Source organism: Anser cygnoides, chromosome 33, assembly GCF_040182565.1.
Source record: "Anser cygnoides isolate HZ-2024a breed goose chromosome 33, Taihu_goose_T2T_genome, whole genome shotgun sequence".
NCBI lineage: Eukaryota > Metazoa > Chordata > Aves > Anseriformes > Anatidae > Anser > Anser cygnoides.
In genome coordinates this window covers 208,606-233,598 of record NC_089905.1, presented here as the reverse complement: position 1 = coordinate 233,598, position 24,993 = coordinate 208,606, and the positions used below count along the sequence as shown (strand labels likewise).

Sequence of the window (24,993 nt, the reverse complement as noted above, 5' to 3'; positions counted from 1 at the left end):
CCGGTTTCCTCCCGGTTCCCCCCGCCCCGTTCCCCGTGTCCCCCCCCCGCCCCCGGCGCAGCCGCGGCTCCTGCAGTGCTGCCGGCGGCCAGGGTGGGAGCTGTGCGCCGGGCTGGGCCGGGCCGGGCCGGGCCGAGCTGTGCCGGGCGGCGGGGGAGCGCCGCGTCCCGCAGCCGCCGGGCCTCTGCGAGCTGGGCTCCGGTAACCGGCACCGCCCCGGGACCCCGGACCGGCACCGAGCGCAGGTAACGGGGGCTGCTGCCGGGACGCGCGGCCCCGCCGGGGGAGGGGTCGTGTGGGTGCCAGACCCTGCGGAAGCCCCGTCTTCCCCCCCAAAAAAAAAGCCCCGGGAAAGCGGCGGGGGCGGGAGTGGGGGGGGGGGTGAGGATCCGGTACCGGAGCTGGGGCACGGCCCCCGGGTCCCCCCCCCCGCCGCAGCACGGGGGTGGAGCGGGGAGTTCCGCCGGGCCCCCCCGCCCCCCCCCCCCCCGGGCCCTGCTGCCCCCGGGGCGGCACCGGGGATCCCCCCCGTTCTGCCGCCGCATCCCGGGGGCCCCCGAGCCCGGCCCCCGAGCCCCGCCGGAGCCCCTCGGAGCCGGGGGCACCCCCTGGGAGGGGGGGTTGCGCCCCCGCGCCCCGCTGCGGGAGGCCCGGCTCCGCTCCGCTCCCCGCCGCTGACGCAGGAGCCGCCGAGCGGTGCTTCCCCAGCCGGGAAGTCATCTTGTGCGAGCCGGCCTGGCTCCGGCCTAGCGCCCCGGGGCGGCTCCGGCCGCCTTTTCCCACCGCCCCGTGCCCCCCCCCCCCGCTTTGCCCTCGGGCCGAGGCCGGGCGCAGCTCGTCGCGCGGGTGGGCCCCGGGACGCCCCGCCGGGAGGCCGAGCCTGCCCGCGGGGACCCCGTTCTCCGGGGGGTGCCCCCCGCGTCGGGGACCCCCGTGGGCGCGCTCGGCCTCGGGCGGGCCGAGGCTCCGGCGGGCTCCCGTCGCCTGCCCGGGGTCCCTGATCCCGCTGGGGACGGCCCCCCCACGTCCGGGGGTCTGCGGGCCCGGGGGGCTCCCGGCGGGCGGCCCACACCCGCGGGCAGGAGGCTGCGCTTTCGTTCCTGCGGCCTTCGGACCCGCTCGGCCGAGCCCACACCGCCGCTGGGTGCTCCTGCCGAGCGGGGCCGCGTCCCCCTCCCACACCTCCTCCCCCCCCCCAGTTTTGCCCCTCTTCCCCTCTCCCCGGGCCCGTTTGCTGTATTATCCGTGCTGTTCCCCCCCCCCCCCGCCCCGCCGTCTGCTCTTCGAGCTGAAGCGGAAGAGCTCAGCCTCCGGCCCCTTTTCGGAAGGGCTGGGGATATTTATAGCTGCCTTGCTCAGGGGCTGGGATTTGCAGCAGCTCCCCCTACCCCCGCTGCAGCATCCCCACGTGCGTCCTGCGCGGTGGGGGGGGAACGGGGGACAGATCTTGTCCCGGCCACAGGGCAGCTTCTCCAGGTACCTTTGTGATGCCTGTGGGTCGAAGAGTTGGTTTGGGGGGGGGCCAGGACTGCGGCTCTTCCCCCTCCACACTTGCAGCTCCTTGCCATGCCATGCCTCGGTTTCCCCACTCTGCCACATCGTCTGGCAGCGCCTGTCAGCCAAGGACCAATCCTGCACCCCATGTCCCTGACACCACCATCTCCTGTCCTTCACTGGGCTGCGACTTGCGGACAAACCCTTCCCCCCTGCCTCTGTCGCCCCCCAGGTACCTCCCTGCCATCTTGGCCGCCCTGACCAGGTGCCGCGGGCCCCCCCCGCCCGTCCCCATGGAGTGAGAGTGCTCAGGGGTCTCCGCACTGGCACAGCCCCCTGCGGGAGGGAAGCTGGAAGGCGCCGCCAACATGAGTGACTTCTGGCACAAGCTGGGCTGCTGCGTTGTGGAGAAGCCACAGCCGGTGAGTAGCTGCAGTCTGGGGGTGGGGGGGTTGGTGTTGCGGGGCCGGGGGTGCCGGGGAACTGATGGCCTTCATCCACCCGCAGAAGAAGAGGAGGAGACGGATTGACCGTTCCATGATCGGCGAGCCCATGAACTTCGTGCACCTGACGCACATTGGCTCCGGAGACATGGCCGCGGGCGAAGGCCTGCCCATGGTACGCCATCCGCACGCCGGGCTGGGCAGTGGGTGCTGTTGTTGGAGTGGGGGGGTCGTGGCCGGGTGGTGGGTCTCATGGTTGGGTGGTGGGTCTCCCCGTTGGGGTGCCCACCCCGGAGAGCTGTCACCCACCCTCATGGTGTCACAACCTCATGGGTGGGTGACGGCTCTCCAGGGTGGTCTGTAGGGGCCTTCTGCCCGGGAGGTGATGGTGTGTCCCGGGTGGGCGATAGGTCTCGCAGCGGTGGTGACAATTCTCTGCCCCTTCCCTGCAGACAGGCGCTGTCCAAGAGATGAGGTCCAAGGGCGGACGGGAGCGACAGTGGACCAGCTCCCGGGTGTTGTAGCATGTGAGTACATGGCCATTTCGGGAGCCGGGCGTGCAGGTGGCCACAGCAACCTGCTGTCACCATCCAAGGCACAGCAGCTAATTAACGCTCCACCGCTTGTGCAGTTTTGTAACCCAACATCTCTTGAACTTTGCAGATTCCTGGCTATTTAAGCCCAGACTTGAACTGCCTGATCCCCACACCGGAGGAAAAGCCAACCTCGGGCGCTTTATTCCCGCAGTAACTTATGCAGACCAAGCCTTGTGCCTGTCCCGGTGGCTCTGGGTTGTCCCCCACAAATCCCTCCTTCCCCGAGGCACTGGGCTGGTGATGGTGACACGGGGAGGGAGCGAGGCCACCCCGCACCCAGCTGGGATTGCAGCCCAAAGGACGCCACCACCCACCTGCAGCGCACTGGGAGCTGCCAGGCGCAGTCGAGACGTGCCAAATCCTACCGCTTTCCCTTTTTTCCACAACCTGAACAGCACCGGTGTCTCCCATGGGCCCCTCTTGGCACTGGCCTCAGTTCCTCAGTTTTCCTGGGGAATGGCGGCAAGGCCGGTTCTGCTTTAGGGGCAGATCCAGAACGGCGTTAAAGACCCCAGCCTTTCGGCGACTCACAGGCAGTGGCTCAGCTCTGACACCGCCACAGAGCCTGTGTTTCCTCCAGCCTTCTGCTGGCATTGCCACCGCCAGCAAACCTCTGCCTTCCTTCTTTTTTAGGATATTTTTTAAGCTTGAAAACCACCTAGGCAGCCTCTGCCATCACTACCGGGCTTTAACCGGCATTGTCTGAGGCAGGACGGGGCCTGACCCAGCTGCTCCCCCTGGAAAGAGGGACTGGCTCGGGCTCCTGAATCTAGGCGCACGTGTATATAGTTCAAATAGCGCCAGGATTAAATATTAAAGAGCACGTGCTGGGAGCTGCGGCTGGGCGTCAGAGGGTTTCCCCTTCACCATGCTTCAGGTGACACAGGGATGCTCCTGTGCGGGGCCGGGCTCTTCCAGCCCTGCAGCGTGCCCGGTGCTTGCAAGCGAGCGCAGATGCTTGATTCAGTTTTTAACCCCACAGAAAACTCACCGGGAGAAACACACCTTTGAAATAAAACCTTGTGCTGGCCCAAGATGGGCGTCCGCGGGCTGCCAGGATCTCCTCGCCATTCTGCTGCTGGCGGGACCCAGACAGGGTGAGGGGTGCTGGGCGGGGGGCACCAGGCAGGGGCATCGGCTTGGGGGTGCTGGTCCCACCATCCTCTTTCCCTGGGGGTGTCCTCGTCCTGCTGTTCCTCACTCAGGTCCAGGGTATCCCAGCCGTTGCCACCCTTATCACTGCTGCCTGCCAAGAGGACTGGAACCCTTGTGGCAGACCCTGGGGACCCCGTGAACACCCGCGTGCCCTTGGCAGCAGCGGCGGCCCCAGCGGGATGGCTCCAGTGGTGGCGGCTCACCCCGACCGGTTCAGCTGCATTTGCAGCCGGCAGAACCCCTAGGCACGACAGGTTCCCTCCCACCAGGCTGGATGCAGAGGCTCAGCTGCACCGAGTCCCCAACACACGGGGTGGCTTTTGGGGACGAAACGTTCCTCAGAATTCCCCCAACCCAGCTCAGCCCAAGAACAGGGGCTCTGCCTCCAGGAGGCCTGCGCTGGGTACGGGGGCCCTTGGATCCCCCTGAAGAAGAGCCAAGAGCCAGCAGTGGAAAGAGGGAAATTTAATCCTCAGATTGTGGATAACAGTCCTGAGCCGGCTGTGTCCACACCCAGCAATCCAGCCAGGGCCTCAGCAAGCACTCATGCTCCCCGCAGCCCCAGAAAGGGCCAGGAGGAGGGGAACTATTAAAACCCCAGTAACTTTGTTAACCGTATGCCGCCCCACTCCTCGTGGGCCCCACGGCACTGACTCCAGCGCAGCGGGGGCAAATGGCATCAGGGAGGGGGCTGCGGCAGCGAGCAGCGCTCAGCTGGAGGAGGCTGCAGCTTGCCAGTGCTGGGGGCGCAGCGTCCGTGGTAGCACCCTGAGCGGGCACAGCGGGTGCCGGGGACCCCTCACTTGTCGGGGTCAGGGGGCTGCTCGGCAGCCATGCGGCTGACCCGCTCCAGCACAGCCTGGGGGCAGAGAGGGGGCACGGCTTGTGCCAGTGGGCTCTCGTCCACCAGGCTGTTCATGGGGGTGGGCGGCGGGGCCGTGTCCTCCTCCAGCCCCACCGTGGCCCCCAGCCCTCCAAGCGCAGCCCGGAGGACGGGCAGCACTTTCTTGCGTGAAGCCAGCGCGTTGCCCTGGGCGTAGGCGCTGACACAGGACCAGGGGCTGGGCAGGGGCTGGAGATGCAGGGACGGCGCCGTGGCCTCCTCCAGCACCTGGCAAACCTGGAAGGCAGAGCACGGTGTCTGGGGCATGCCGGGCACCTCTCATCTCCCGTTCCCCTCAATCAGGGGCCGTTGGGGTAAATATGTGCGGAAGACACTCGGCTCCATGCATACTCTCCCACCAGAGCTTTCTGCTAGGGGAGGGTGGGTTTTGGGGTCCCCGCTCTGCTCACCGTGCTCCGCAGGGCCTCACGCTGGCTGTACACTGCCAGCTGCCGTGTGGGCTCGTAGCGCTCGTTAAAGGAGACCGTCATGGCCACCAGCCCAGCATAGCCCCGAGCCTGGCAGAAAGCTTCCAGGTCCTGCAGCAAGTTAGGGCGGTGCAGGAAGGTCTGGAGGAAGACAGATGCTGGTGTTGCCCCACTGTGCCTGCTGAACCGCCCCGTGCCTCAGTTTCCCCTCACTGAGCCTCACCTCTAGGTTTATGTAGATACCGCTGACGGCGAGGACCAGTTCATCATTGGAGAGGGTTTTGAGGTCCTTCCGCAGCATCTGCTCTGTTGTCAGCTCTGGGAGGTGAGAGGGGCTGAGCATGAGCCCTCTGGATGTGTCCCGGTGCCCCAGGGGAACTGTTTATCCCCAGACATGCCGCCACTGAGCACTGGGGAGCCCCCAGACACACGTGTACAGACCTGAAACATCAAACTTGGCCGCTTGCAGGGCTTCATAGATGGCATTGTGGGCTGGCAGGTCGGGGAACCTTGACTCGAGCAGGGAGATGCACGCCACGTCCCGGGGTGTCACCTTGCCAGCCGCAGGGCTCAGGTTCACAGAGTCCAGCAGGATGGTGCCTGGGGGGACGGAGACCATCAGCGCAGGGGAGCAGAGCCCCGTGCCGGGTGACAGGGCCTGGCCTCACCATGCAGCAGCGCGGCCGTGGTCCGGTCCAGCACGCCTGGGGGGCCCTGGGCAATCCGTTCTGTCACCAGTGTGGCGCAGGAGCCCACCAGCTCCACTGTGAACTGGCAGCTGGGCACTCGCTCCAGTGGCCGGTGGTCCAGCACATCCACTACGGCCTCCTCCAGGGCTGCGTCAGCGCTGGTGGGTGAGATGGGGATGGTGAGAGCTCTGGCATGCACCTGCCAAATACCACTGTCAGCAGAGGCTGCAGAGCCCCCCTGCCCCTCTCCTCCTGCCATAAAAATACCCCAGAAGGGAAGGGGAAAGGTTTTACCCACCCTGAGCCAAAAATCGAGCCCTTCACGCATGGGAGTAACGAGGCGGTGGGTTGTGTCCGCATCCCAGCCCGGTGCTCACCTGGGCAGGACGTGGTGGTCAACCAGCGTCAGGGACAGCAGCCCAGCCCGGTGCAGCCTGGCCAGGTCAATCTCATCACGGAAGATGAGGGAGGTTTCTGCGATGCCCTGCTGCCGCAGCAGGAACGTTGTCTCTGTGCGGAGGGCGAAGTCCGAGCGCGGGATGTTCAGCACGGGGATGAAGGCGGCTTTGGGCGGTGAGGAGGTCTGCAAGGGGTTCAGCACCCAGTGAGGCATCCCTCGAGCCCCCCGGCCACCCAGCAGCGTGCAGGCACTCTCACCTTTGCCAGGAAATACGCCAGGGCCAGGGCAGACACGGCTGAGTCCAGGTCGCAGGCCTCATTGCCCATCACCACGTGCACCTCTTGCTGGCACTGGATGTTTTCCTGCCAGGGTGAGAGACATCAGCCCTGCCGGGGCCACGTGTCCCCTCTGATATCCCCAAAAGCTCCTGAAGGACATTGACTCGATGCACACCTTCAGCACCAGGGCTGTTTGCTGCCTCACCCAACAGCCAACGCCTCACAGCTACAGCCGGGAGCAGCTGGCTTCCAGCAGACTGCGGCAGGCAAGAGGCTTGGCCAGGGGCGGTTTATGGCCTGGAAGTGTCATGTTACCAGGGCACACGCGCAAAATTAGAAAAGAAACCCAACCACGTCACAGGGTCCCTCCCTGCAGGGGGATGCCACAGCTGCTTGGTTCACACGGGGAGACGCAGGGCCCAGCACCTTAGCACAGATTCCGAGGCTTCACCTTTATTATTTTAACCCCAGACCAAAGTTAAGGTGAAAGGCAGACTGGACTTTCAGCCCTGGCTGCCAACTCCATTCACTGAGTGAGCAGAGGCAGGAATTTTAGGAGGCTATCTGACCCCAAAAACACCCCCTTTCACCTCTTTTTACCCGGGGCAGCGGCAGGGACACTGTTGTCACCCCCCGGATCCTCTGTCCCCGCTCCCTGGCACTCAGCACGGCATGAAACACCCTAGGGAGACGACCTGCCTACAGACCCTTCTCTGGTGACATTTATTCGTGATATAACCCAGATTTGCTCATTTATTCCACAGAAGCTGAGGAAGTAAAGAGCTGTGAGCCAAGCTTGGCACCCTCAGTACGTTTGCAGATGACACCAAGCTGGGGGGAAGTGTCGACCTGCCGGAGGGTAGGAAAGCCCTGCGTGGGTACCTGGACAGGATGGGTCGAGGGGCAGAGGCCAACAGGATGAGGTTCAACAAGGCCAAGTGCCGGGTCCTGCACTTTGGCCACAACGACCCCATGCAGCAGTGCTACAAGCCTAGGGCAGAGTGGCTTGAAAGCTGCACAGAGGAAAAGGATCTGGGGGTGTTGGTCAGTGCTTGCCTGAACACGAGCCCGCAGTGTGCCCAGGTGGCCAAGGAGGCCAACGGCACCCTGGTTGTGTCAGGAGCAGTGCAGCCAGCAGGGCCGGGGCTGTGATCGTCTCCCTGTGCTCAGCTCCGGTGAGGCCGCACCTCGAGTGCTGGGTTCAGCTTTGGGCCCCTCACTACCAGAAGGACATCGAGGCCCTGGAGCGTGTCCAGGGAAGGGCTACGGAGCTGGGGAAGGGCCTGGGACACAAGTCCTATGGGGGCGGCTGAGGGACCTGGGGGGGTTTGGGCTGGAGAAGAGGAGGCTCAGGAGAGACCTCATTGCTCTCTGCAGCTACCTGAAAGGAAGGTGTGGGGAGCTGGGGGTCGGCCTCTTCTCACAAATAACTAGTGATAGACTAGAGGGAATGGCCTCAAGTTGTGCCAGGGGAGGTTCAGGTTGGAAATGAGACATTTCTGCTCAGCAAGAGCAGTCAGGCGTTGGGACGGGTTGCCCAGGGAGGTGGTGGAGTCGCCGTCCCTGGGGGTGTTCAAGGAAAGGCTGGACGTGGTGCTTGGGGACACGGCTTAGTGGGTGACATTGGTGGTAGGGGGACGGTTGGACCAGATGAGCTTGGAGGGCTTTTCCAGCCTTAACAGTTCTATTCTATTCTGCTCTGTTCTTTGCCTCTAACTCCGCTCCGTGCATCGCCCTTGCCTGAGATACCCTCCAGGTTCTGCCGCTGAGCTTGGGTGAAGGAGAGGACCCTGGGCTGGGGCCCCTCCCGCCACCCCTGCGCCCGCTTGCCGCGGCGGTGAGGACGGGGCCGTGGGTCGGTGCACGAGCGTGGGTGCAGGCACGTGGGGCACGGCGGGGCCGTGGCCGGGCCGGGGGCGGGGGCGTGCGGACGAGGCGGTTCCCCCGGCAAGGCAACGGCGGGCTGCAGCCCCCCCGCACGCGGTCCCCGGGCGTCCCCCCGTCCCCGCGCACCCCTCGTGCCCGCCCCGGCCCTCCCGTGTCCCCCCGTCCCCTCGCCCCCGCCGCGTCCCTCCCAGCGCCCACGTCCCCGCTGCTGCCCCGCGCCCGCCCCGTCCCCGCGCGCCCCCTACCTGCAGGGCCGCCCGCCGCCCCTCCACGAACCGCTCCATGGCAGCGGCGGCGGCCGCGAGCACCCGGCGCCCCCCCCGCGCGCCACGGCCCGGTACGGCCCGGTACGGCCCGGTACGGCCCGGTACGGCCCCGAGGGCGGGGCGGCCGCTCCGCGCGGGCTGCCGGGACAGGCGGGGCGGCCCCGCCGGGGGGACGCGGCGGTGGGGGGGCGCCCCCAGGCCCGCCTTAGGCCTAGGCCCGAGGCCGAGGCCCGGTCCCGGTCCCGGTCCCGGTCCTGCTTGCGGGCTCGGGGCCGCCTTCCCCTCCCCGGCGGCCGGAGGCCCGGCCCCGCGCCGCGGTTGTTTCTCTGCCGCTCCCTCCCCCCCCCCGCCCTCCTTCCTCCTCCGCCCTCGGCCCGCCCTCCCGGCAGCCGCCCGGCCGGAGGCGCCCCGGCACCGTGCAGGCCGCGCCGCTCCGCCGCCGAGAAGGGGGAAACCGGCGCGAAACCGGCGCGAAACCGGCGCGAAAGCGGTGAGGGAGGGGCTGCGGCTGGGGGGACGGCGGCCCCCGGCCCCGCCAGGCTGGGACGCGGGGCCGGGGGGGTGCCGGGAGGGGCTGCGGGAGCGTGCGGGGTGCTGCCTGCGCTTTGGGGTGCGATCTTGATAAGCCCGTCAGTGCCGGGGATTAAAAGGATGTCATAGAGTATTAGTGGAATGTGATCATTAGTGATGTGAAATTAATTAATGGAATAGTTCCATTTGGAAGTGGGCTACAAGGATCGCTGAGTTCAGCTGCTGACTACTTCAGGACGAACCCAACGATGAAATAAGCCATTAAGCACGTTAACCGACTGCCTGCTAAACACGGAGGCGTCAGCGGCCTCCCCAGGAAGCCTGTTCCAGCATCTAGCCACCGTCTCGGTACAGATGTCCTCTTCCTATGGCCCAGTCTGAGCCTTTCTGTCTAGTTCTGTTCCCGTGCATCCTGACACAGGGTGCTGGGGAGAAGAGGTGAGCACCTCCCTCTCCACATCCGCTCTTTTTCAAGAAAGCGTAGAGAGCAACAAGGTCGCCCCTCAACCTCCTTTTTTCTGAGCCTGATGAACGCGGTGTCCCCATCCGCTCCTCGCAGGCCGTGCCTTCCAGCCCGGGGGTGCTGTACGGGGAGAAGACGCTGGCTCCGGCTGCACGGAGCGGAGCGGGGCTGGCCTGGTGGCCGTCCCCAGGGCTGCGAGCCCCGCACCGGCGGAGCCGGGGAGTGACTGGCGAGTTCTGGACACTGGCGGTGCGGGAAACCCCAAGGGATTTTGTGACAGAAAGCTGGTCTGACCAGTGGGTTTGGTCTGGGGTTTTCTCCTGGCGAACAGGTGACACGACAGCCCTCCTCCTGCGGAGGTATCAGAGGTGCTTTGGAAAAGAAGCAACAAAAGGAGGAGCTCAAGCTGCTGTTGGGCCGCCTGTCCCCGGGAGCGGGTGACTGGTGGCATCCCCGGCTCTCCAGAGCCCCTCACCTCACCTGCCGCAGGGTCCCCGCCATGCAGGGCGGCTGGGGTGATTCAGTGTGCCCCAGGGCTTTGGAGCCTGTTTTTCTGCCTGGTAGGACGCTGCCCCAGGCTTCCCGCGGCGCTGTGACAACTGTGGCTGGCCCTGCGGGTCACCAGGGGGGCTGGGCAGTGTGCTTCTGAGCGCGATCCTTTGCAGCCACACCAGGAGCATGTGTTTGTTCTTATTTCACCTCCTGTCTCCCCGCCGTGTGCTACAAGAAGCCTCAGTGGTGTGTGTGCGCGGGAAGGCGTGGACCAGCACCTGCCGGGCTGTTTCCGTGGCCTCTCTCCAGCAAAGCACTTAAGCGTGTGCTTCAGTTTGGGCACCATGCTCTTCCTTGATCAAGACCAGTCAGCTGTTGAGGGCTAAGCGTGTGTTTAAGTGCTTTCTTGGCTCTGGGCCTGAATTCCTCTTTGTTTTTGTGCTGCGGCTCTAGCCGGAGATGAGCACATTTACAGGGCTGTTTTTCTGCTTCCTACCTGTGAATCATTTTTGCGTAAGTCAGGGACAGCCATAGCTCGGCGGCTGGGCTTGCAGTTTCCATCCCGGTGGTGGGAAGGGCTGCGAAGGGCTGGTCAGAACTGTACCTTCACGGTGCTGACTTTTGTGATTGTTTTTTGGCAGGGTGAAGCCATTCCCCTTCCTTTTGGATTTTCTTTGCTGAATGAAATCCCTTGGGACTGTGTGACTTCAGTTCTTGCAGTGAGAATGCCTGGCTCTTTGGATGCAGGAGCCTTTTTACTGCTTGCTTCCAGCACTACACGGCAGCTTCTTTTTTTTCAGGGGAGGACGCCATGAAATGTTTTAGCTGGACTGGTAGCATATAATCCCTAGATACAGCCCTGACCTACCTGCACTAATCCTCCCTGCTTGCTTGGAGAGGTTAGGTCCGGCCCATACACAGACGGAGAAGGGAATGTCTCGGAGAAGACGAATCCTTCCTTGGGGCTGGAGACAGCCCTGGTGGATTTTTTCCTCAGCGCCTTGCAGCTTTGATTAGTCTGGGATCAAACTCATAGCATGCTCTTGGCAGTTAACCTAAAGATCCCTTGTTCCTGGGAGCTTGGGGATGCTTCAACCAAAGAGCGACCACGTGGAGTGCCGGGCTGGAGGCAGCTAAAACCCCTTTGTATCGCTTCTGGCCTCACAAAAAGAACAGCAAGGCCATGGTAACAAAGCCACCCGGGGCTTGACTACTTTTTTTTCCTGGGGCTTTTGGGACGCAGAGGCCGGAGGGTCGATTGTTCTCGGTACTTCAGAGCGGGGGGAGGCAGTAGCTGGGGCAAAGGGGCGAGGGCCGAGTCACAAGCCAGGTGCGGGGTCTGGCGAGGGGCTGGCTTCCCAGCCCCGCCGCCGCGCGTGCTCCAGCAGCAAGAGCTGCTCGGGGTGGCGAGCGGATGGGCTTGTTGAAAACCCGCCCGGGCTGGGATGTGTTTATTGCCATAACACCCGGGAAGGGCAGGATCTAATCACACGGCTTTGGTACAAACACAACGAAGCCACCCTCTCCCTGCAGAGCCGACAGTTTACAGGATTGTAGCTTGTTTTATTCAAAGCTGCCGTTGGCCTCCGAACGCAGGGGAACCACAGGCTGGAGAGCTCGGCACGCCAGTTCTCACTCTGGCTCTAGGGCTCGCTGAAGCGAACGATGGGCTCGCAGGGACGGTGGCTTCGTGGGGACTGCTCTGCACGCGATGAAGCAAAGCAGCAAGCTTGTGCAGCATCCGGGCCGATTTTGGGAGGGGGAAAGGCTGGCGGCAGAGATGCACGTGGTGCAGGGAGGGTTAGCCAAGGACTCATTTATGTTGGAAGATGACTCAGAGCCACGTTAGGGAAAGAGCCCATGGGCTCTAGCGTCCTGCTGTCTGCTCACCCCGTTTTGGAAGTGAATTTAGCCTAGCATTTTCCAGCACGCACTGTGACAGCACAGGGAGGTAGCTACAATAGCGGCTGCGAGCAAAGCCCTAGAAAAAGGTTTGAGAGAAAGGGTTTGCTCAGAGAAGCTCTTTTGTGGCTGGAACCTGAGTTTCTGATTGTCAGGAGCTTGCACCCAAGCCTTTGAATTTGTCGGTGCTTTTGGGGGGATTTTGCCTCGTCTTTGGATGCTTTTTACTTCTGAATTCCCGATGTCCCATGACGGTGGGTGGGAGAGGCGCAGAGCCAGTGCTGAAGCACTGCAGCGCTTGCTGAAACTCGCCCTCCCACTTGTTTCCCTGGAAGTTTCCTCTCCAGACGCCCTGGAGCCAGGAGGAGGCTCCGCTCCGTAGCACAGATGCGCACGAACATGGTGCGGGGTGCGGGGTGCCTGCGTGGCGGTCGCCGGCCCCACTGGTTGTGCGGGGCCCGGTGGCAAGGCTGTGAGAGGTGGTGGCGAAGCCCCGTGCGGCGGAGCAGCGCTGCTGCTGCTTCCTTCTGCTGTTCTCGCTGCGTCCCCCTGGGAGCTCGCGGTGGCGCAGGTCGCCGCGGGGAGACTTAGCCTTTTGTATTTGCGATTACTTCGCTTTTTCCACGCTTGGCAGAGCAGCATCGGCAAAACTGCTCAAGCGCAGCCTGCGCCTTTGCAATGTGGGTCAGGCTACGCCTGCCTGTTCATTTGCTTCACATTCGTTCCCCGTGTCCCTCTTGGAGGGCCCGGGGACAGCCCCGTTGTGCGTCCTGCCCCAGCCCACGGCAGGGCCGAGCACCCGGCTCCCCGTGGGAACAGAGGTGCTTGCAGAAGTGCCCGTCCCTCTGCCGTGCCCATCGGATTTCGTTGCAGCCGTGAGCTTAGGTGAGAGCTGCGAGGGCCGCGTGTTTGGCAGAAGGAGGGAGAAGGATAAAGATTAAGGAATAATGAGATCTGGTGACTCAGCTGAGGTGTGTGCTTCAGCTGGAGCGGCCCTGGCGCTGTGGGGAGGGGCGAGGGTACTGCAAGACGGGGCTGGGGAGAGACATCGCAGAAATGGGGGAGGAGGGGGGCTGCTGGGGCATCCACCTGCAAAAAATGCACGCTCTCGGGCGCAAGGCTTTCCAGAGGCCGAGCAGAGCTGAATTACTGGCAGCCGGATAATGCACTGGTTCTTCCAACTTGTTTCCTTTTTGGTCCCTGCGCAGGAGAGGCCGTGGGAGGAAACCGGGCACAGGCAGAGCAGCAGGTGGAAAAACCCCGACCAAGCCGGAGCCAGGACGGAGCAGCCTTGTTCTGTTTGTGTAACCTCTGGGCAGGAGAGAAGCGTGTGCGGGGGAAAGCATTCGGGGCTGCGGCGATCCTCAGAGACCAGCAGGGAGAGGACTGGATAAACAAGTTGACAGGACCTTGAAAGACGCGTTTTCAAATCTATCTGGGACTGTCTTTGTTCCACAGGTCTGGGCTGGGATTTCAGCAAACTGACTCTGGTGCAAGCATGTGAGTTAAGCGTTTCAGTACACAGCTTAGTTCCTAACAGGTTTTTTTCCCCTCTTTAGTTGCTAACAGGAGGCAGATAAAATACATATGTGCTCATTAATTTTTTTAAGTGCAAGTTAGAGGTATAATCACCCAGAGCGTGCGTGTACACACGCATGCAGAGCAGGGAGAATATTGCATTTCATCGGTGGTGAATAATTGAACTTGAAGCTGGAGGGAGTGGCAGCCCTCTCTCTGTCTGCCTCCACACCGATCAATAAGTGACAGACCAAGCGCTGCCGCAGCGTTTCTAAAGTCATTTAGAAAACCGACAGCACCAAAACTTGCACAAGAACATCAAAGTGCCTGCTACAGACTTGACGAAACAGCTGGGAGGCTCCCTGAAGAATAAACAGCCTCGAGGAGAAGGACTCGGCCTCTAAGAAATTGGACTTTTTTAATCTGCTGTGCAGAGTCTATCAGAGACTTTTTAGATGAGCATTATTTTTGATTATTTAAGTGAATGTGAAGTGACAGAGAGCAATCTAAGCTCTGCACGCCTGGTGAATGACTTGGGCTCATTACACACATTTTTCTTGGAGTAACTGAGCTTTGCATCCTAAGGAAGCAGAGGTTTGGACCGCAGCCATTACTGGACAGAACTGGGTGCCGTGGTCAGGAGCTTTCCCCTGCCTCCTCGTGGGATCCTTGGCACTGGTGGGAGCTCCACGGCCAAGCCTGCCACCGTGGGAGGTGGCACCAGGCCCGCGCGCCTCTGCCCGTCGCCGCCGGATGCTCTGAGCTGGTGGGATGGAGCTGCAGCCGGAGCAGGGGGAAATACTCCTCGCTACGGGGGACGGTACCCAGTGCCGGGGGACCAGCTCCGAGCTCTGCCAGCTCCCTCATGATGCGGGGGAGGCTGGCGGAGGGGCGGACATCCCAGCTGTCAGCCAGGAGGCTGGCAGGCGAGGCCAGGCACTGCAGCCGGGCGAGGAGGATGTGCTTGGCCCCAGCAACGAGAAGGCCCCCGAAGAGCAGCAGGAGAGCGAGGACAGCAAAGTCCAGGACTCCCAGGAGGGGCTGCCTGCCCCAGGGGAGAGTGATGCGTCCCCGGGGGGAGCCTCGCGGCCAGCGGGTGAGCCCCCCAGCACCCGCCCTCCTGCCCGGGAGCGGGAGCCCGAGCCGGATTTCTACTGCGTGAAGTGGATCACGTGGAAGGGTGAGCGGACGCCCATCATCACCCAGAGCGAGAACGGGCCCTGCCCGCTCCTGGCCATCATGAACATCCTCTTCTTGCAGTGGAAGGTAAGCAGGGTGGCGGGCGCGGGGTCTGCAGGTTCGGGACGCCGGGTGCCTTTCCTGCCTGCGGTGCTAGGAGGAGTGTTCAGGGGTCGCGTGGGGAGCCAGCTGGAGGCTTCAAAATAATACGGTGAGAAAGCAAAGGAGGGTCGAAGCGTCTTACCCTTCCTGCCTCTTCTGGTTTGATTTGTGCTGCTGAGCTGGGGGTTTGGGGCAGGGGGTGGCAGCCCCGGCTCTCACAGGGAAGGGGCGGGGGAAGGCGTCACTGTCCTCTTTTGCTTGCAGGTGAAGCTGCCCCTGCAGAAGGAGGTGGTCACGTCAGATGAGCTGATGGCACATTTGGGTGAGCAGAGAGCAACTGGGGGGAGCGGTGGCTGCCCTGCTGGCCCTGCGGGCTCCTGGGACTGGCAAAGGCTGGCATTTCCCATCCGCTGCCCCACCTCTGGGTCCGTCTCTGACGTTGCCACCCACTGATACCTCTGCCCTTCTCCCCTGATCACACTCCCCATGCGTAGCCCTCAAAGGGATGTTCCCTCGGTGTGTGGAGGAGGAGGAGCTGTGCGCCAGGCCTCTGTTGGGTTGGGAGGGCAGGAACCAAGGGGCAAGGGAATACCAGTGCGGATCCAAGCTCTGCTGGCTCTGTGCGCTGCTGGGCTGCGTGCTCGGCCCCCCCAGCTCAGGGAGGAGAGCTCAGCGCCCCAGACTGACCAGCCACCTTTGTTCTTTCGAAGGGGACTGCATCCTATCCATCAGACCCCAAGAGCAGTCAGAAGGGCTGCAGCTGAACTTCCAGCAGGTGAGGAGCGAGGTTGGATGGGGGAACGGATCCATTTTGGTTTTGTGCTGGGTCTCGAGGGACGCAAGGGTGGTAGAGTGCCACGTGTCACCCCGCTGACAAAACGGAACTGTGATTTCTCTTGTGATTTTATCTGCCTTGACATGCCTGTCGGGGGGTGAGGGACTGGGTGGCAGGACGCGGGGTGCCCGGCCTGTGTCCTGAGCGGGACCTGTGGTTTCCCCCTGCAGAACGTCAACGACACCATGATGGTCCTCCCCAAGCTCTCGACGGGCCTGGACGTCAACGTGCGGTTCACAGGTGTCTCTGACTTTGAGTACACACCTGAGTGCATAGTCTTCGACCTCCTCAATGTCCCGCTCTACCATGGCTGGCTGGTGGACCCGCAGGTGAGGCTGTGGGCTGTCCTGGCGCCTGGCTGGGTGGGCGTGTGGCTTGTGTGTGCCTGAGAAGACTTGCCCAGGGCTGGCTGTGGTGCTGCTCTGCTCTCCCCGGGGGACGATGGTGCAGGTTTGGCTGCTCTGGTGTCCCCAAGGGAAGCTGCAGCAGGGGCTGTGCTCCCTGAGCAGGGGCAGGACGCTCACCTCCCTCCCCATGCAGATGGTGGCCACCTCCCCGGCTTAAATCCTCCTACCCTTGCCCTCTCCTGTGCTCCTGTGGGTGTCGCGGGAGAGGCCAGGTGCCCGGCAGCCTGGGCTCACTGCCCTGTCCTGCAGAGCCCCGACGTGGTGCAGGCCGTGGGCAAGCTCAGCTACAACCAGCTGGTGGAGAAGATCATCACCTGCAAACACTCCGGCGACTCCAACCTGGTGACCGAAGGTAAGGGCCCTGGGGCAGCCCTCGGCCTGCCGTGGGCACCCTGGGGTGCCTCGGCTCTGCTCTGACATCGCTGTCACCCCAGGGCTGATTGCGGAGCAGTTCCTGGAGTCCACGGCCTCCCAGCTGACGTACCACGGGCTGTGCGAGCTCACGGCTGCTGTGAAGGAGGAGGAGCTGAGCGTCTTCTTCCGCAACAACCACTTCAGCACCATGATAAAGCACAAGGTGTGGCTGTGCCCTGGCTCTGCTCCCTGCCCTGCTCCACTGCAGCAGCACCTGTGTGGCTTCTTGCAGGACCTGGGGGACTCTGAGCTCGGGTGCTTGCCCTTTTGGTGGCAAGCCTGACTATCCCTGTCCCCTCTCCCCAGGGCCACCTCTACCTGCTGGTGACGGATCAGGGCTTCCTGCAGGAGGAGAGGGTGGTGTGGGAGAGCCTGCACAACGTGGATGGTGACAGCTGCTTCTGTGACACCGACTTCCACCTCAGCCATGCCCTGGGCAAGGAGGCGGCTGCTGGGGCACCCCCAGAGCAGAGGCAGGTGGACCAGGTAGGGGATAGCCTGCGGTGGCGGTAGGGGACTGGAGTTCCTTCCCAGCTCCGGGGAATGCTGCGGACCCCCTGCCACCGGGATTTGTGGCACCTGAGCTAGACTGAACCCCTCTTCCTGCCTTTCCCCAGGACTACATGATTGCTCTGTCCCTGCAGCAGCAGCAGGGACAGGGCCCCTCCACGCTCAGTGACCTGGAGCTGGCCCGCCAGCTGCAGCAGGAGGAGTACCAGCAGCAGCAGCAGCAGCAGCTGCGGCCAGCCCCGGCCCCCGCACAGGTATCGGGGTCCCCCTTCCTCACACCTCGCCTTCCCCACCCTAGAGGGAAGGTGAGGCGGAGGGCGGGGGCTGTGTCTCGCCTGCATCCCCAGCCTGCGGGGCTGCGGGGGCACCCGGGTGGCACCCCGGGGTGGCCTCCTGTGCCCCAGCCCTGCCGTCTGTCCGCAGGGCCGAGCGCAGCCGGGGGGCCGGCCAGCCGTGGAGCGGAGACAGCGGCAGAAGGACTCGGACTGCACCCTCCTGTAGTGCCCAGCGGGACCCCCCCCTCCTGGGGGAGCACCAGGCGGAGCCCCCCTGTCTGCGGGGACCGTGCCGGTGTCCCTGGGGACAGCTGGAGGGGGGCAGGGGGCGAGGGCTGCCCCTCCTCTCCCGCGGCCCAGCCCCCCCCAATATTTCCAGTGGCCTTAACGTGGGGGTGATGAACCCCCGGGTGCCCCCCCGCACCTTCAGGAGGGGGGGACTCGCAGAGGGGGGGTCGGCCGCCCCCTTCCCAGTCGCTGCCTTAACCTCGGCCAATAAAGGACTTTTCGCAGGGCGCCTGCGGGGTGCTGCCGGGGGTCCCGCGCGCGGGGGGGGTGGGGGGTGCGGGGGGCCGGCAGCGGGGCACCGGGAGCGCCCCCTCCGGTAGGGGGGAGCCGCGGGGGGGGCGTAGGGGCGGGGGATGCAGGGAGGGAGGGGCGGAGCGGGGCGGGCGACCCCCGGGGGCTGCCCACGAGCACCCGCACCGCTGCCCGCGGGGTCCCCCCCGAGCTCCTGCGGCCCCGGGGGGGGGGGGGGATGCTGGGGGGGGGCTCCGCGGCCCCGCCCCCTGCCCGCCAGGCCCCGCCCCCTGCCCGCCAGGCCCCGCCCCCTGCCCGCCAGACCCCGCCCCCTGTCCGCCAGGCCCCGCCCCCCTGCCCGCCAGGCCCCGCCCCAGGCCCCGCCCCCGCTCCGCCGCCCGGCGGTGGATTGCTCCCGCCTGGCGCCCGGCCCCGCCCCGCCCCGCGGGCTCCGCTCCCCTGCGGGCCGTCCGTCGGCGTTGGCGGTGACGTCACTCCCGCCCGCTGCCTGGCGCGGGGCGCGCGGGGGGGCGGCGGCAGCGCGAGGCGGCGGCGGCGGCTCCGGGCGGCGGCGGCGTGAGTGGGGCCGGGGGGGGGGGCGGGGGGGAGCCGGGCCCCGCCGCGACGGGCGCGGGGCGGCCGCCGTCGGGGCTCCGCGGGGGGAGAACCGGGCCCGGGCCCGGCCTCGCCGCGGCGGGGACCTGCACCGGGCCGAGCTCGGGCCCTGCGGCGCCGGAGCGGCCCCGGCCCCGCTGCGGGAGGCTGCGACCGGGGGGCAAAGCCGGGGGCGGGCAGGCGGGCCGGGACCGGGCCGGGCCGGCCTCGCGTTCCTCCTTTCCGCCCGAATCTCGCCATTTTTGCAGCCCCGGGGCGGGGCCGGGCGGGGGCAGAGACCCGGGCGGGTACCGGGCTGGGGCCAGCCCCGGGCCCCGCCGGGCCCAGCAGCGCCGCGGGACCCCCCCGGGGCTGGAAAGCAGCGGGAGAGCCCCGGGCGAAGGGGGGGGTGCGGCCCGGTTCCCCCTCCGGTACCGGGGCTCCCAGCCCCAGCTGGGGGACCGAGCGGCCCCCGGGGTTGATCACCGGCCACCGGGGCTCCGGCGCCCTCCGAGCCGGGGGCCGGCCGTGCCCGGGGCACCGCTGCGGCCTCCCCTGACCCCCCCGCCCCGGGGCCTCGTGGCTCGGGACCGGCCCCGCTCGGCCCGCGGGGTCCCGCCGGCCGCGTTCGCGGCGTTCCCGGCCCCCAGCCCCGGCCCCGCGGGCGCTGCCCGGCCCGTTACGTGCAGCCCGCTGCCGCCCGGCCTTATCGGCGGCCTCGCCCGGCCCAGCGCCGCTTGCGAAACGGGCCCGGCGCTTCCTCTTCCCCGGGGGGGGGGGGGGGGGCTCGGCCCTCCCCGAAAGCCCCGCTCGGAACCGGGGCCCCCGGGGCTGGGAACGGGAGCGCCGCGGCCTCGTGCCCGGCGGGCGGGCGTCGGCGCGGGGAAGGAGAACCCCGGGGCCGCGTCCCGGCGCCGTCGGGGGGCCGCGGCTTTGCTTCGCCAGGCACGAAGGCGCCCCTTGTGCCCCGGGCAAATCCCTCCCTAACCCCGCGCGTCCGGGGGGCGCCGAGCCGCCGGCGTCCGCCCGCTCCCGCCCCGCGGCGCTGAGCGCTCCGGGCCGCGCGTTTCCCCCCCGCGCCTCCCGGCAGCCGGGGACCGAGCGCGGGGCCGGAGCCGGAGCCGGGCCGGGGGAGGCGCCGCCAGCGCGAGGATCGTCCGTCCTCAGCCAGGCCGCTCCGTGCTGGGGCCGCGCGCGTCCCCCTGGTGCGTTCCCCGCTGACGCTGCAGGAGCCGGGCCGGGGATCGATGTTGGGACCGGGGGCGAGGTTCCTCCCTGCAGCCTGCGCCAGGATCCGTCCTGCTGCTCGGAGGCAGGAGCCCGCCTCGGTTAATGATCACCCGCTGACCTCTCCGGCGCACGGAGCAAAGTCCCTCTGCCGGAGCCGAGCGCCCGGCCACCCTGGGGTGCAGGGAGACCCTCGCTGCCCCATGGACCCCAGCCCCGGGCGGCTTCACAGGGGGCTTGTGGCTGCTGGGAGCCGAGGTGAAGGCCAGGTGGGGCCAGCTCCCGCTGCACTAGGCAGAGGGGTGTCCCCGTTCGCACCCTGCCCGCGCCCCGCGGGATGTGTTCCCATCCTCGGCCCTGCTTCTCTGGGCCGTGCTCCGCTTGCCCGGGGGAGGCGCAGAGGGCAGCGGTGCTGGGGTCCAGCCCTTAGGCACCAGGGATCCTGTTGTGGGCACCACTGAGCGCTGCTTCTCCTTTCAGGCCCGCGGCACTTCCCCCAGTGCCAACCACAGAGCGGTTTTGCTGCCTGAGCCGTGTCTGTGCTAGGGGGGTTCCCCAGAATGGGCCCTGCTCCTGCTCTGGGCGTGGGGTTGATCCTTTTGGGGCTGCCTGTGGACCCGGATGGGTTCTGCGGCGTGGGGCCGAGGTGCAGACTTGCCGTGCACCCAGCTCTGAGCCCGGCTGTCCCCAGCCCCGCACCCAGCTGGCTGGGACCAGCCCTAGGGCCAAGCTGTCCCTTCCTGCCCCGGTGGCTGGTGGGAGGGGACGTCCTTCATGGCCATGTGCTTCTGGGGCACAGGGAAGGTGCCGTCTTCATCGTTTCCTTTTCTTTTTTCTCCCCACAGCATGTTTCAGACCTTGTACAGCTATTTCTGGTGGGAACGGCTCTGGCTCCCGGCAAATCTCACCTGGGCCGACCTGGAGGATCGCGATGGGCGAGTGTACGCCAAAGCCTCTGACCTCTACATCACCATCCCCTTGGCCTTCCTCTTCCTCATCGTCCGGCACCTCTTTGAGACGTGAGTGCTCCCTCCCCGGGTTCCCTGGCCTAGCCTTACCTGTACCCCTGGGGATGGGCACGCAGCTGGGGATGTGCTGCGGTGCCTTAGCCGGGGGAGAAGCAGGGCAAACACCTGGAGCTGGCACCCTGTCCTCAGCCCTGGTGGGGAACGAACCTGGGAGTCCTGAGAGCTGGAAGCAGCACCGTGCAGGCTGGAAGCTCTGTCCACAGGCTGCCGCTAGTCCCCAGCATAGATTTGGGGCCCAGGATCTGCCCCTGGTGGCCCTGCACAAGCGTGGCTTTGTGCATCCTCTGCTGCCCTTATCACGGCGCAGTCGGCTGCAGGCCCCAGCATTTAAGGAGCGATTTGTTGGGCAAACAATGGCAAGCTGAGGCTGGGAACAGACGGGGCTTTGTTGGAAGGGTAGGAGAAGGGGGCGGATACAGCCGTGCCTCTTTGTGCTGCGCCTGGGAGGGGGGCAGCACCTAGTCCAAAGGTGTTCCCCAGCCCTGAGGTGAGGGAGGGAGCTGGGGGATACCCCCTGGTAAAGCCTGCCCTGGACAAGCTGCCTGCAGCAAGGCCAGGAAGCAGTGGGATGGGGAAACTGAGGCATGGAGTAGCTGTGGGTCCCTGGGTGGCTTTGATGGGGCTGCGTCAGCCATGTGTCACAGAAGTGGGGACACCTTGTGTGCCCCTGCTCCTTCCTCAGTTATGTGGCCACCCCACTGGCTGGGCTGCTGAACGTCAAGGAGAAGATCAGGTTAAAAGCCACCCCCAATGCCGTGCTGGAGAAGTTCTATGCTGCCACCACCAAACACCCCAAGCAGGTGAGGTGGGGGGGGGGGGGGGGGGGGCTGAAATGGGCTCTGTGGCTGGGGGAAGGCAAGCGGCAGAGCAGGGGCATCGTGGCGTGATGTTGACATCTCTGCTGCCATTAGGCCGATGTGGAAATGCTCTCCAAGAAGAGCGGCTGCACAGTGCGGCAGGTGGAACGCTGGTTTCGGCGCCGCCGCAATCAGGACCGGCCCAGCCTGCTCAAGAAGTTCAGGGAGGCCAGGTGAGACCACGCGCCCATCCCCGCAGTCACCATCACCCTTTGGGCTGGCCACCGGGGACTGCCATGTCCCTGGGGTGCATGGGGCTGTGGGGGCTCACTTGGCTGGGAGCTGCCCTGGGAGGGTGGGATATGGGGCCAGTGGGTCCATCCTTGTCCCTCCCTCGCCCCGGTGCCCGTCTGAGGACCATCTGCTTCCTTTTTCCAGTTGGCGATTCACGTTTTACCTTATTGCTTTCATTGCTGGCATGGCTGTCATAGTGGATGTAAGTACTGGCCTCTCCTGCACCTGGCCCCGTTGGCCCCCCAGCCTCCACCTAACACCTCTCTCTCTGTCTCTACTCCCACAGAAGCCCTGGTTCTATGATCTCCGGGAGGTGTGGAAAGGATACCCCATCCAGGTGAGCACCTGTCCCCATCCCACAGCCCTTCCTGCCTTCAGGGGCTGCCTGGCTGATTAGAGGCAGGGATCAGGGTGCCCGGGTTGTGGGATGGTCTCTGGCACCCGTGTGGGTCTGCCTGATGCCCACAGAGGGGGAGTGAACCCCTGGCATTGCACAGAGCACCTCTGGCAGCCACGTGTGTTGGCTGATGCCTGTGGAGGGGAGATTGAACCCCCTGGAATACAGGGAAGATCCCCTGCAACCTGTCCCTTGTCTTTCAGAGCATGCTGCCCTCCCAGTACTGGTACTACATGATCGAGCTCTCCTTCTACTGGTCCCTGCTCTTCAGCATTGCTTCTGATGTCAAGCGCAAGGTGGGCTGCGGGGCTCTCTGGGGCCAGGCCACTTGCGGGGCTGGCAGATGTGGGGTTGTCTTGGCAGGGCTTTCTCCATGTTTGTAGTGGACATTGGAGACCAGACCAGCTGTCTGGGGGGATCTTGGAGGGGGTCTTGGAGTCAAGAGGCATGTCAGGGAGCTGGGGGTTGGAGCTGGGTCAGTGTAACCGTCCTCCCTCCCCCTTTCCTGGGCGCAGGACTTCAAAGAGCAGATCATCCACCACGTTGCCACCATCATCCTCATCAGCTTCTCCTGGTTTGCCAACTACATCCGCGCAGGAACGCTCATCATGGCCCTGCACGACTCTTCCGACTACTTGCTGGAGGTACGTCCCCAGCCCCACCACCGCAGGCATGGCCGTGGCCACCTCCTGTGTCCCCTCCCTGCCTCTCACCCTGTGCCCTTCAGTCTGCCAAGATGTTCAACTATGCTGGCTGGAGGAACACGTGCAACAACATCTTCATCGTCTTCGCTGCTGTCTTCATTGTCACCCGCCTGGTTATCCTGCCCTTTTGGTGAGCGTTGTTGCTGGTGAAGGTGTGGGGAAACTGAGGCATGGGATGGCAATACCCACAGGGTGTGGGAGGCCAGTCCCTGCCGTAACAGAGCTAATTCTTCTGCCAGGATCATGCACTGCACAGTGGTTTATCCACTGGATCTCTACCCCGCCTTCTTCGGCTACTACTTCTTCAACTTCATGATGGCGGTGCTGCAGTCGCTGCATATCTTCTGGGCCTACCTCATCATCCGCATGGCCCAGAAGTTCATAACTGGAAAGGCAAGACAGGGGTCTGGGGGTGGCCTGCAGCCCTCATCCTGCAGGGCGGTGCTGCTGCAGGGGCTGGATCTGCGCCTGTCTTGTGCAGCTTGGGACGAAGGGAATGGCGTGGGTCTGCCCCGGGTAAAAGGTGGAGGCTGGGGGTTGCATTATTGGATTTGGACCCCAACCTGGGAAGCTGAAAGGCTTCCCAAGTCCTGTTACGTCCTTGTTGGAGAGTAATTGGGGTGGAGAGAAAACTGGAGTGGTTGGGATTGGGGAAACTGAGGCACGGCAGGAAAATGTTGCCCTGGCCCTGCTGCTGCTGACTGATCTGCCCACTTCTCTCCCCCCACAGGTGGTGGAAGATGAGAGGAGTGACCGCGAAGAGACAGACAACTCGGAGGAGGAGGAGGAGGTGGCGAAGAATGGGCCCCTGTCCAACGGCCACCCGGTCCTCAACAACAATCACCGCAAAAATGACTGAGCACCCTCGCCCCGTGTCTGCACAGGCAGGGGCGGCTGGGGGCCCTGCCGGAGGCCAAACCCGTGAGATGTCAAATCCCATCATGCCACCCTCACGTAGCACCAGGGGCCCCGTCCCCTTCATCCTCTCCCCTCCCTGGTCCGGCAGAGCAAACGGGGACCCTGGAGAGCCCATCTCGGCCTCCAGCTCCCTCCGTCGCCTCCTCCGGAGGGGCTGCAGCTCTGGGGGTGGCAGCGGTCGCTGCTTCTCCGTGTCACACTCACCCTCGATTCCCTTTCTGCCTTTTACCTGCTGCCTTAATCTGCCGTGGTGCCCCGGGGCAGGCAGAGTGCAGACAGCTCCCTCTCCAGCTGCCAGCACCCCTCGGGGATGGCTCCTTCCCTCCCTGCAGCCCTGCGGAGCGGCTGTTGCTGGAGAGCCCAGCTCCAGCCCTGTGCAGAGCCCGAGCCCTGCCCCGCGTTAGTCCCCGATTTCTGACCATCCCCCTCGCTGGAGGGGAGCGTGTTCTGCAGTTGGCGTTTGTGCCTCTTCCCGGTGTGCAGCTGGGCCAGCTCTGCCTTCAGGGATGGGTTTGGGCTCTGTGGGAGAGGTTCTTGCCCTGGCGCCAACCCCGTGAGAACAGTTTGGAAAAGCCCCTTCCCTGGCCTGTGCCTGGCTTTGTTGCTGGCACCAAGCAAGGGAGGATCGAGATCAAGCTGGGGGGGTTGGTGGAGAAGTGGGCACAGACCCTGCTCTGCCGCCCTCGGCGATCTCAGAGGAAGGAGCAGATGAAGTAGTCCTGGGTATTTCAGTGGCTGAATTGTTAGACAACACTATGGAGCGCTCGGGAAGGAAGCCGTAGGATTTAGTCACTACTAGTGTCTCGCAGAGGATTTTAATCCGCTCATTTCTCTTCTGTAAATGGGTTTCACTTGCAGAGTCTGTCCCTCTCTGTGGCCTCTCCTGGTCCCTTCCCCAGCTGTAACAGGACAAATTTGTGATTGATTTTTGTTTCTATTTATTTGGAAGATGGAAGGAGCCAGTCCTGGCTCTGCCTCACGCATCCACGTGTCTGCTGGGCGCAGTGCTGGATGCAGCAAGACCTCCCAGCACGGAGGGGTGGGGGAAAAGGACCATTAACCAACATCAGACCAAAATACGTTTTTGTTTTTTTTTTTTAAGAAAAAAAGAAAAAAAAGTTAAATATATTAAAAGTTAAAAACTAATAAACATCGGTTTAAAAAAAAAAAAAAAAGGCCTGGGAAGCATCTGTGGCTGGAAAGGCAAGCCCAGTCCGGGGGGGGGTGGGGGGGGGCATGTAGGTTTGAAGGCACTGCCTCAAGCTTGATCCCTTTAGCTTTCAGTAGGGCAGTGCTAAAACTGGGCAGAACTGAAGAGTTCTTTTTTTTTGGGGGGGGTTGGTTTTTCTTTTTTTTTTTTTTCCCCCC

The 24,993-nt window shown here is 64.5% G+C and overlaps 4 protein-coding genes across 5 annotated transcripts; 3 read left to right on the top strand and 1 right to left on the bottom strand.

Annotated features, from left to right (window-relative positions):
- Nucleotides 1-87: 87 nt before the first annotated feature.
- Nucleotides 88-3,592, top strand: CDC42SE1 (CDC42 small effector 1). The gene is made up of 5 exons (XM_066985967.1): nucleotides 88-245; nucleotides 1,727-1,916; nucleotides 2,002-2,112; nucleotides 2,390-2,464; nucleotides 2,601-3,592. Exons 2-4 carry the CDS (start codon nucleotides 1,863-1,865, stop codon nucleotides 2,459-2,461), a joined length of 237 nt encoding a protein of 78 aa, XP_066842068.1. The 5' UTR covers nucleotides 88-245; nucleotides 1,727-1,862; the 3' UTR covers nucleotides 2,462-2,464; nucleotides 2,601-3,592.
- A 546-nt stretch (nucleotides 3,593-4,138) lies between these two features.
- On the bottom strand, nucleotides 4,139-8,789 carry PRUNE1 (prune exopolyphosphatase 1). The gene is made up of 8 exons (XM_066985959.1): nucleotides 8,499-8,789; nucleotides 6,346-6,450; nucleotides 6,066-6,271; nucleotides 5,668-5,846; nucleotides 5,441-5,599; nucleotides 5,223-5,317; nucleotides 4,982-5,140; nucleotides 4,139-4,808 (listed from the first exon to the last, which is right to left on the bottom strand). The coding sequence occupies exons 1-8, from the start codon at nucleotides 8,535-8,537 to the stop codon at nucleotides 4,488-4,490; spliced, it is 1,263 nt and encodes a 420-aa protein (XP_066842060.1). The 5' UTR covers nucleotides 8,538-8,789; the 3' UTR covers nucleotides 4,139-4,487.
- A 73-nt stretch (nucleotides 8,790-8,862) lies between these two features.
- MINDY1 (MINDY lysine 48 deubiquitinase 1) lies at nucleotides 8,863-17,662 on the top strand. 2 transcript variants are annotated; one of them, XM_048054632.2, is made up of 10 exons: nucleotides 8,863-9,009; nucleotides 13,116-14,691; nucleotides 14,971-15,028; nucleotides 15,417-15,481; nucleotides 15,712-15,870; nucleotides 16,198-16,300; nucleotides 16,383-16,525; nucleotides 16,669-16,848; nucleotides 16,980-17,126; nucleotides 17,296-17,662. In XM_048054632.2, the coding sequence occupies exons 2-10, from the start codon at nucleotides 14,197-14,199 to the stop codon at nucleotides 17,371-17,373; spliced, it is 1,428 nt and encodes a 475-aa protein (XP_047910589.2). In that variant the 5' UTR covers nucleotides 8,863-9,009; nucleotides 13,116-14,196; the 3' UTR covers nucleotides 17,374-17,662. The 2 variants fall into 2 exon arrangements, with proteins under 2 accessions (XP_047910589.2, XP_013056960.3); XM_013201506.3 differs by lacking the exon at nucleotides 8,863-9,009 and adding an exon at nucleotides 11,355-12,792.
- Nucleotides 17,663-18,082: 420 nt separating this feature from the next.
- CERS2 (ceramide synthase 2) lies at nucleotides 18,083-24,723 on the top strand. The gene is made up of 11 exons (XM_066986201.1): nucleotides 18,083-18,242; nucleotides 20,333-20,506; nucleotides 21,198-21,315; nucleotides 21,427-21,545; nucleotides 21,751-21,808; nucleotides 21,893-21,943; nucleotides 22,207-22,299; nucleotides 22,519-22,647; nucleotides 22,731-22,837; nucleotides 22,947-23,100; nucleotides 23,438-24,723. Exons 2-11 carry the CDS (start codon nucleotides 20,334-20,336, stop codon nucleotides 23,564-23,566), a joined length of 1,131 nt encoding a protein of 376 aa, XP_066842302.1. The 5' UTR covers nucleotides 18,083-18,242; nucleotide 20,333; the 3' UTR covers nucleotides 23,567-24,723.
- The last annotated feature ends 270 nt before the right edge of the window (nucleotides 24,724-24,993 follow it).

Excerpts from the sequence above, each read along its gene's own strand:
- CDC42SE1 (XM_066985967.1), top strand. The coding sequence starts at position 1,863 with ATGAGTGACTTCTGGCACAAGCTGGGCTGCTGCGTTGTGGAGAAGCCA. Across the intron at positions 1,917-2,001 it reads TTGTGGAGAAGCCACAGCCG|AAGAAGAGGAGGAGACGGAT; the intron begins GTGAGTAGCTGC and ends ATCCACCCGCAG. Across the intron at positions 2,113-2,389 it reads CGGGCGAAGGCCTGCCCATG|ACAGGCGCTGTCCAAGAGAT; the intron begins GTACGCCATCCG and ends CCTTCCCTGCAG.
- PRUNE1 (XM_066985959.1), bottom strand. The coding sequence starts at position 8,537 with ATGGAGCGGTTCGTGGAGGGGCGGCGGGCGGCCCTGCAG. Across the intron at positions 5,600-5,667 it reads CACGGCCGCGCTGCTGCATG|GCACCATCCTGCTGGACTCT; the intron begins GTGAGGCCAGGC and ends CCGTCCCCCCAG. Across the intron at positions 5,141-5,222 it reads GTATCTACATAAACCTAGAG|ACCTTCCTGCACCGCCCTAA; the intron begins GTGAGGCTCAGT and ends GTCTTCCTCCAG.
- MINDY1 (XM_048054632.2), top strand. The coding sequence starts at position 14,197 with ATGGAGCTGCAGCCGGAGCAGGGGGAAATACTCCTCGCTACGGGGGAC. Across the intron at positions 15,482-15,711 it reads TGCAGCTGAACTTCCAGCAG|AACGTCAACGACACCATGAT; the intron begins GTGAGGAGCGAG and ends TTCCCCCTGCAG. Across the intron at positions 16,301-16,382 it reads CTCCAACCTGGTGACCGAAG|GGCTGATTGCGGAGCAGTTC; the intron begins GTAAGGGCCCTG and ends CTGTCACCCCAG.
- CERS2 (XM_066986201.1), top strand. The coding sequence starts at position 20,334 with ATGTTTCAGACCTTGTACAGCTATTTCTGGTGGGAACGGCTCTGGCTC. Across the intron at positions 20,507-21,197 it reads GTCCGGCACCTCTTTGAGAC|TTATGTGGCCACCCCACTGG; the intron begins GTGAGTGCTCCC and ends CTCCTTCCTCAG. Across the intron at positions 21,809-21,892 it reads GCATGGCTGTCATAGTGGAT|AAGCCCTGGTTCTATGATCT; the intron begins GTAAGTACTGGC and ends CTACTCCCACAG.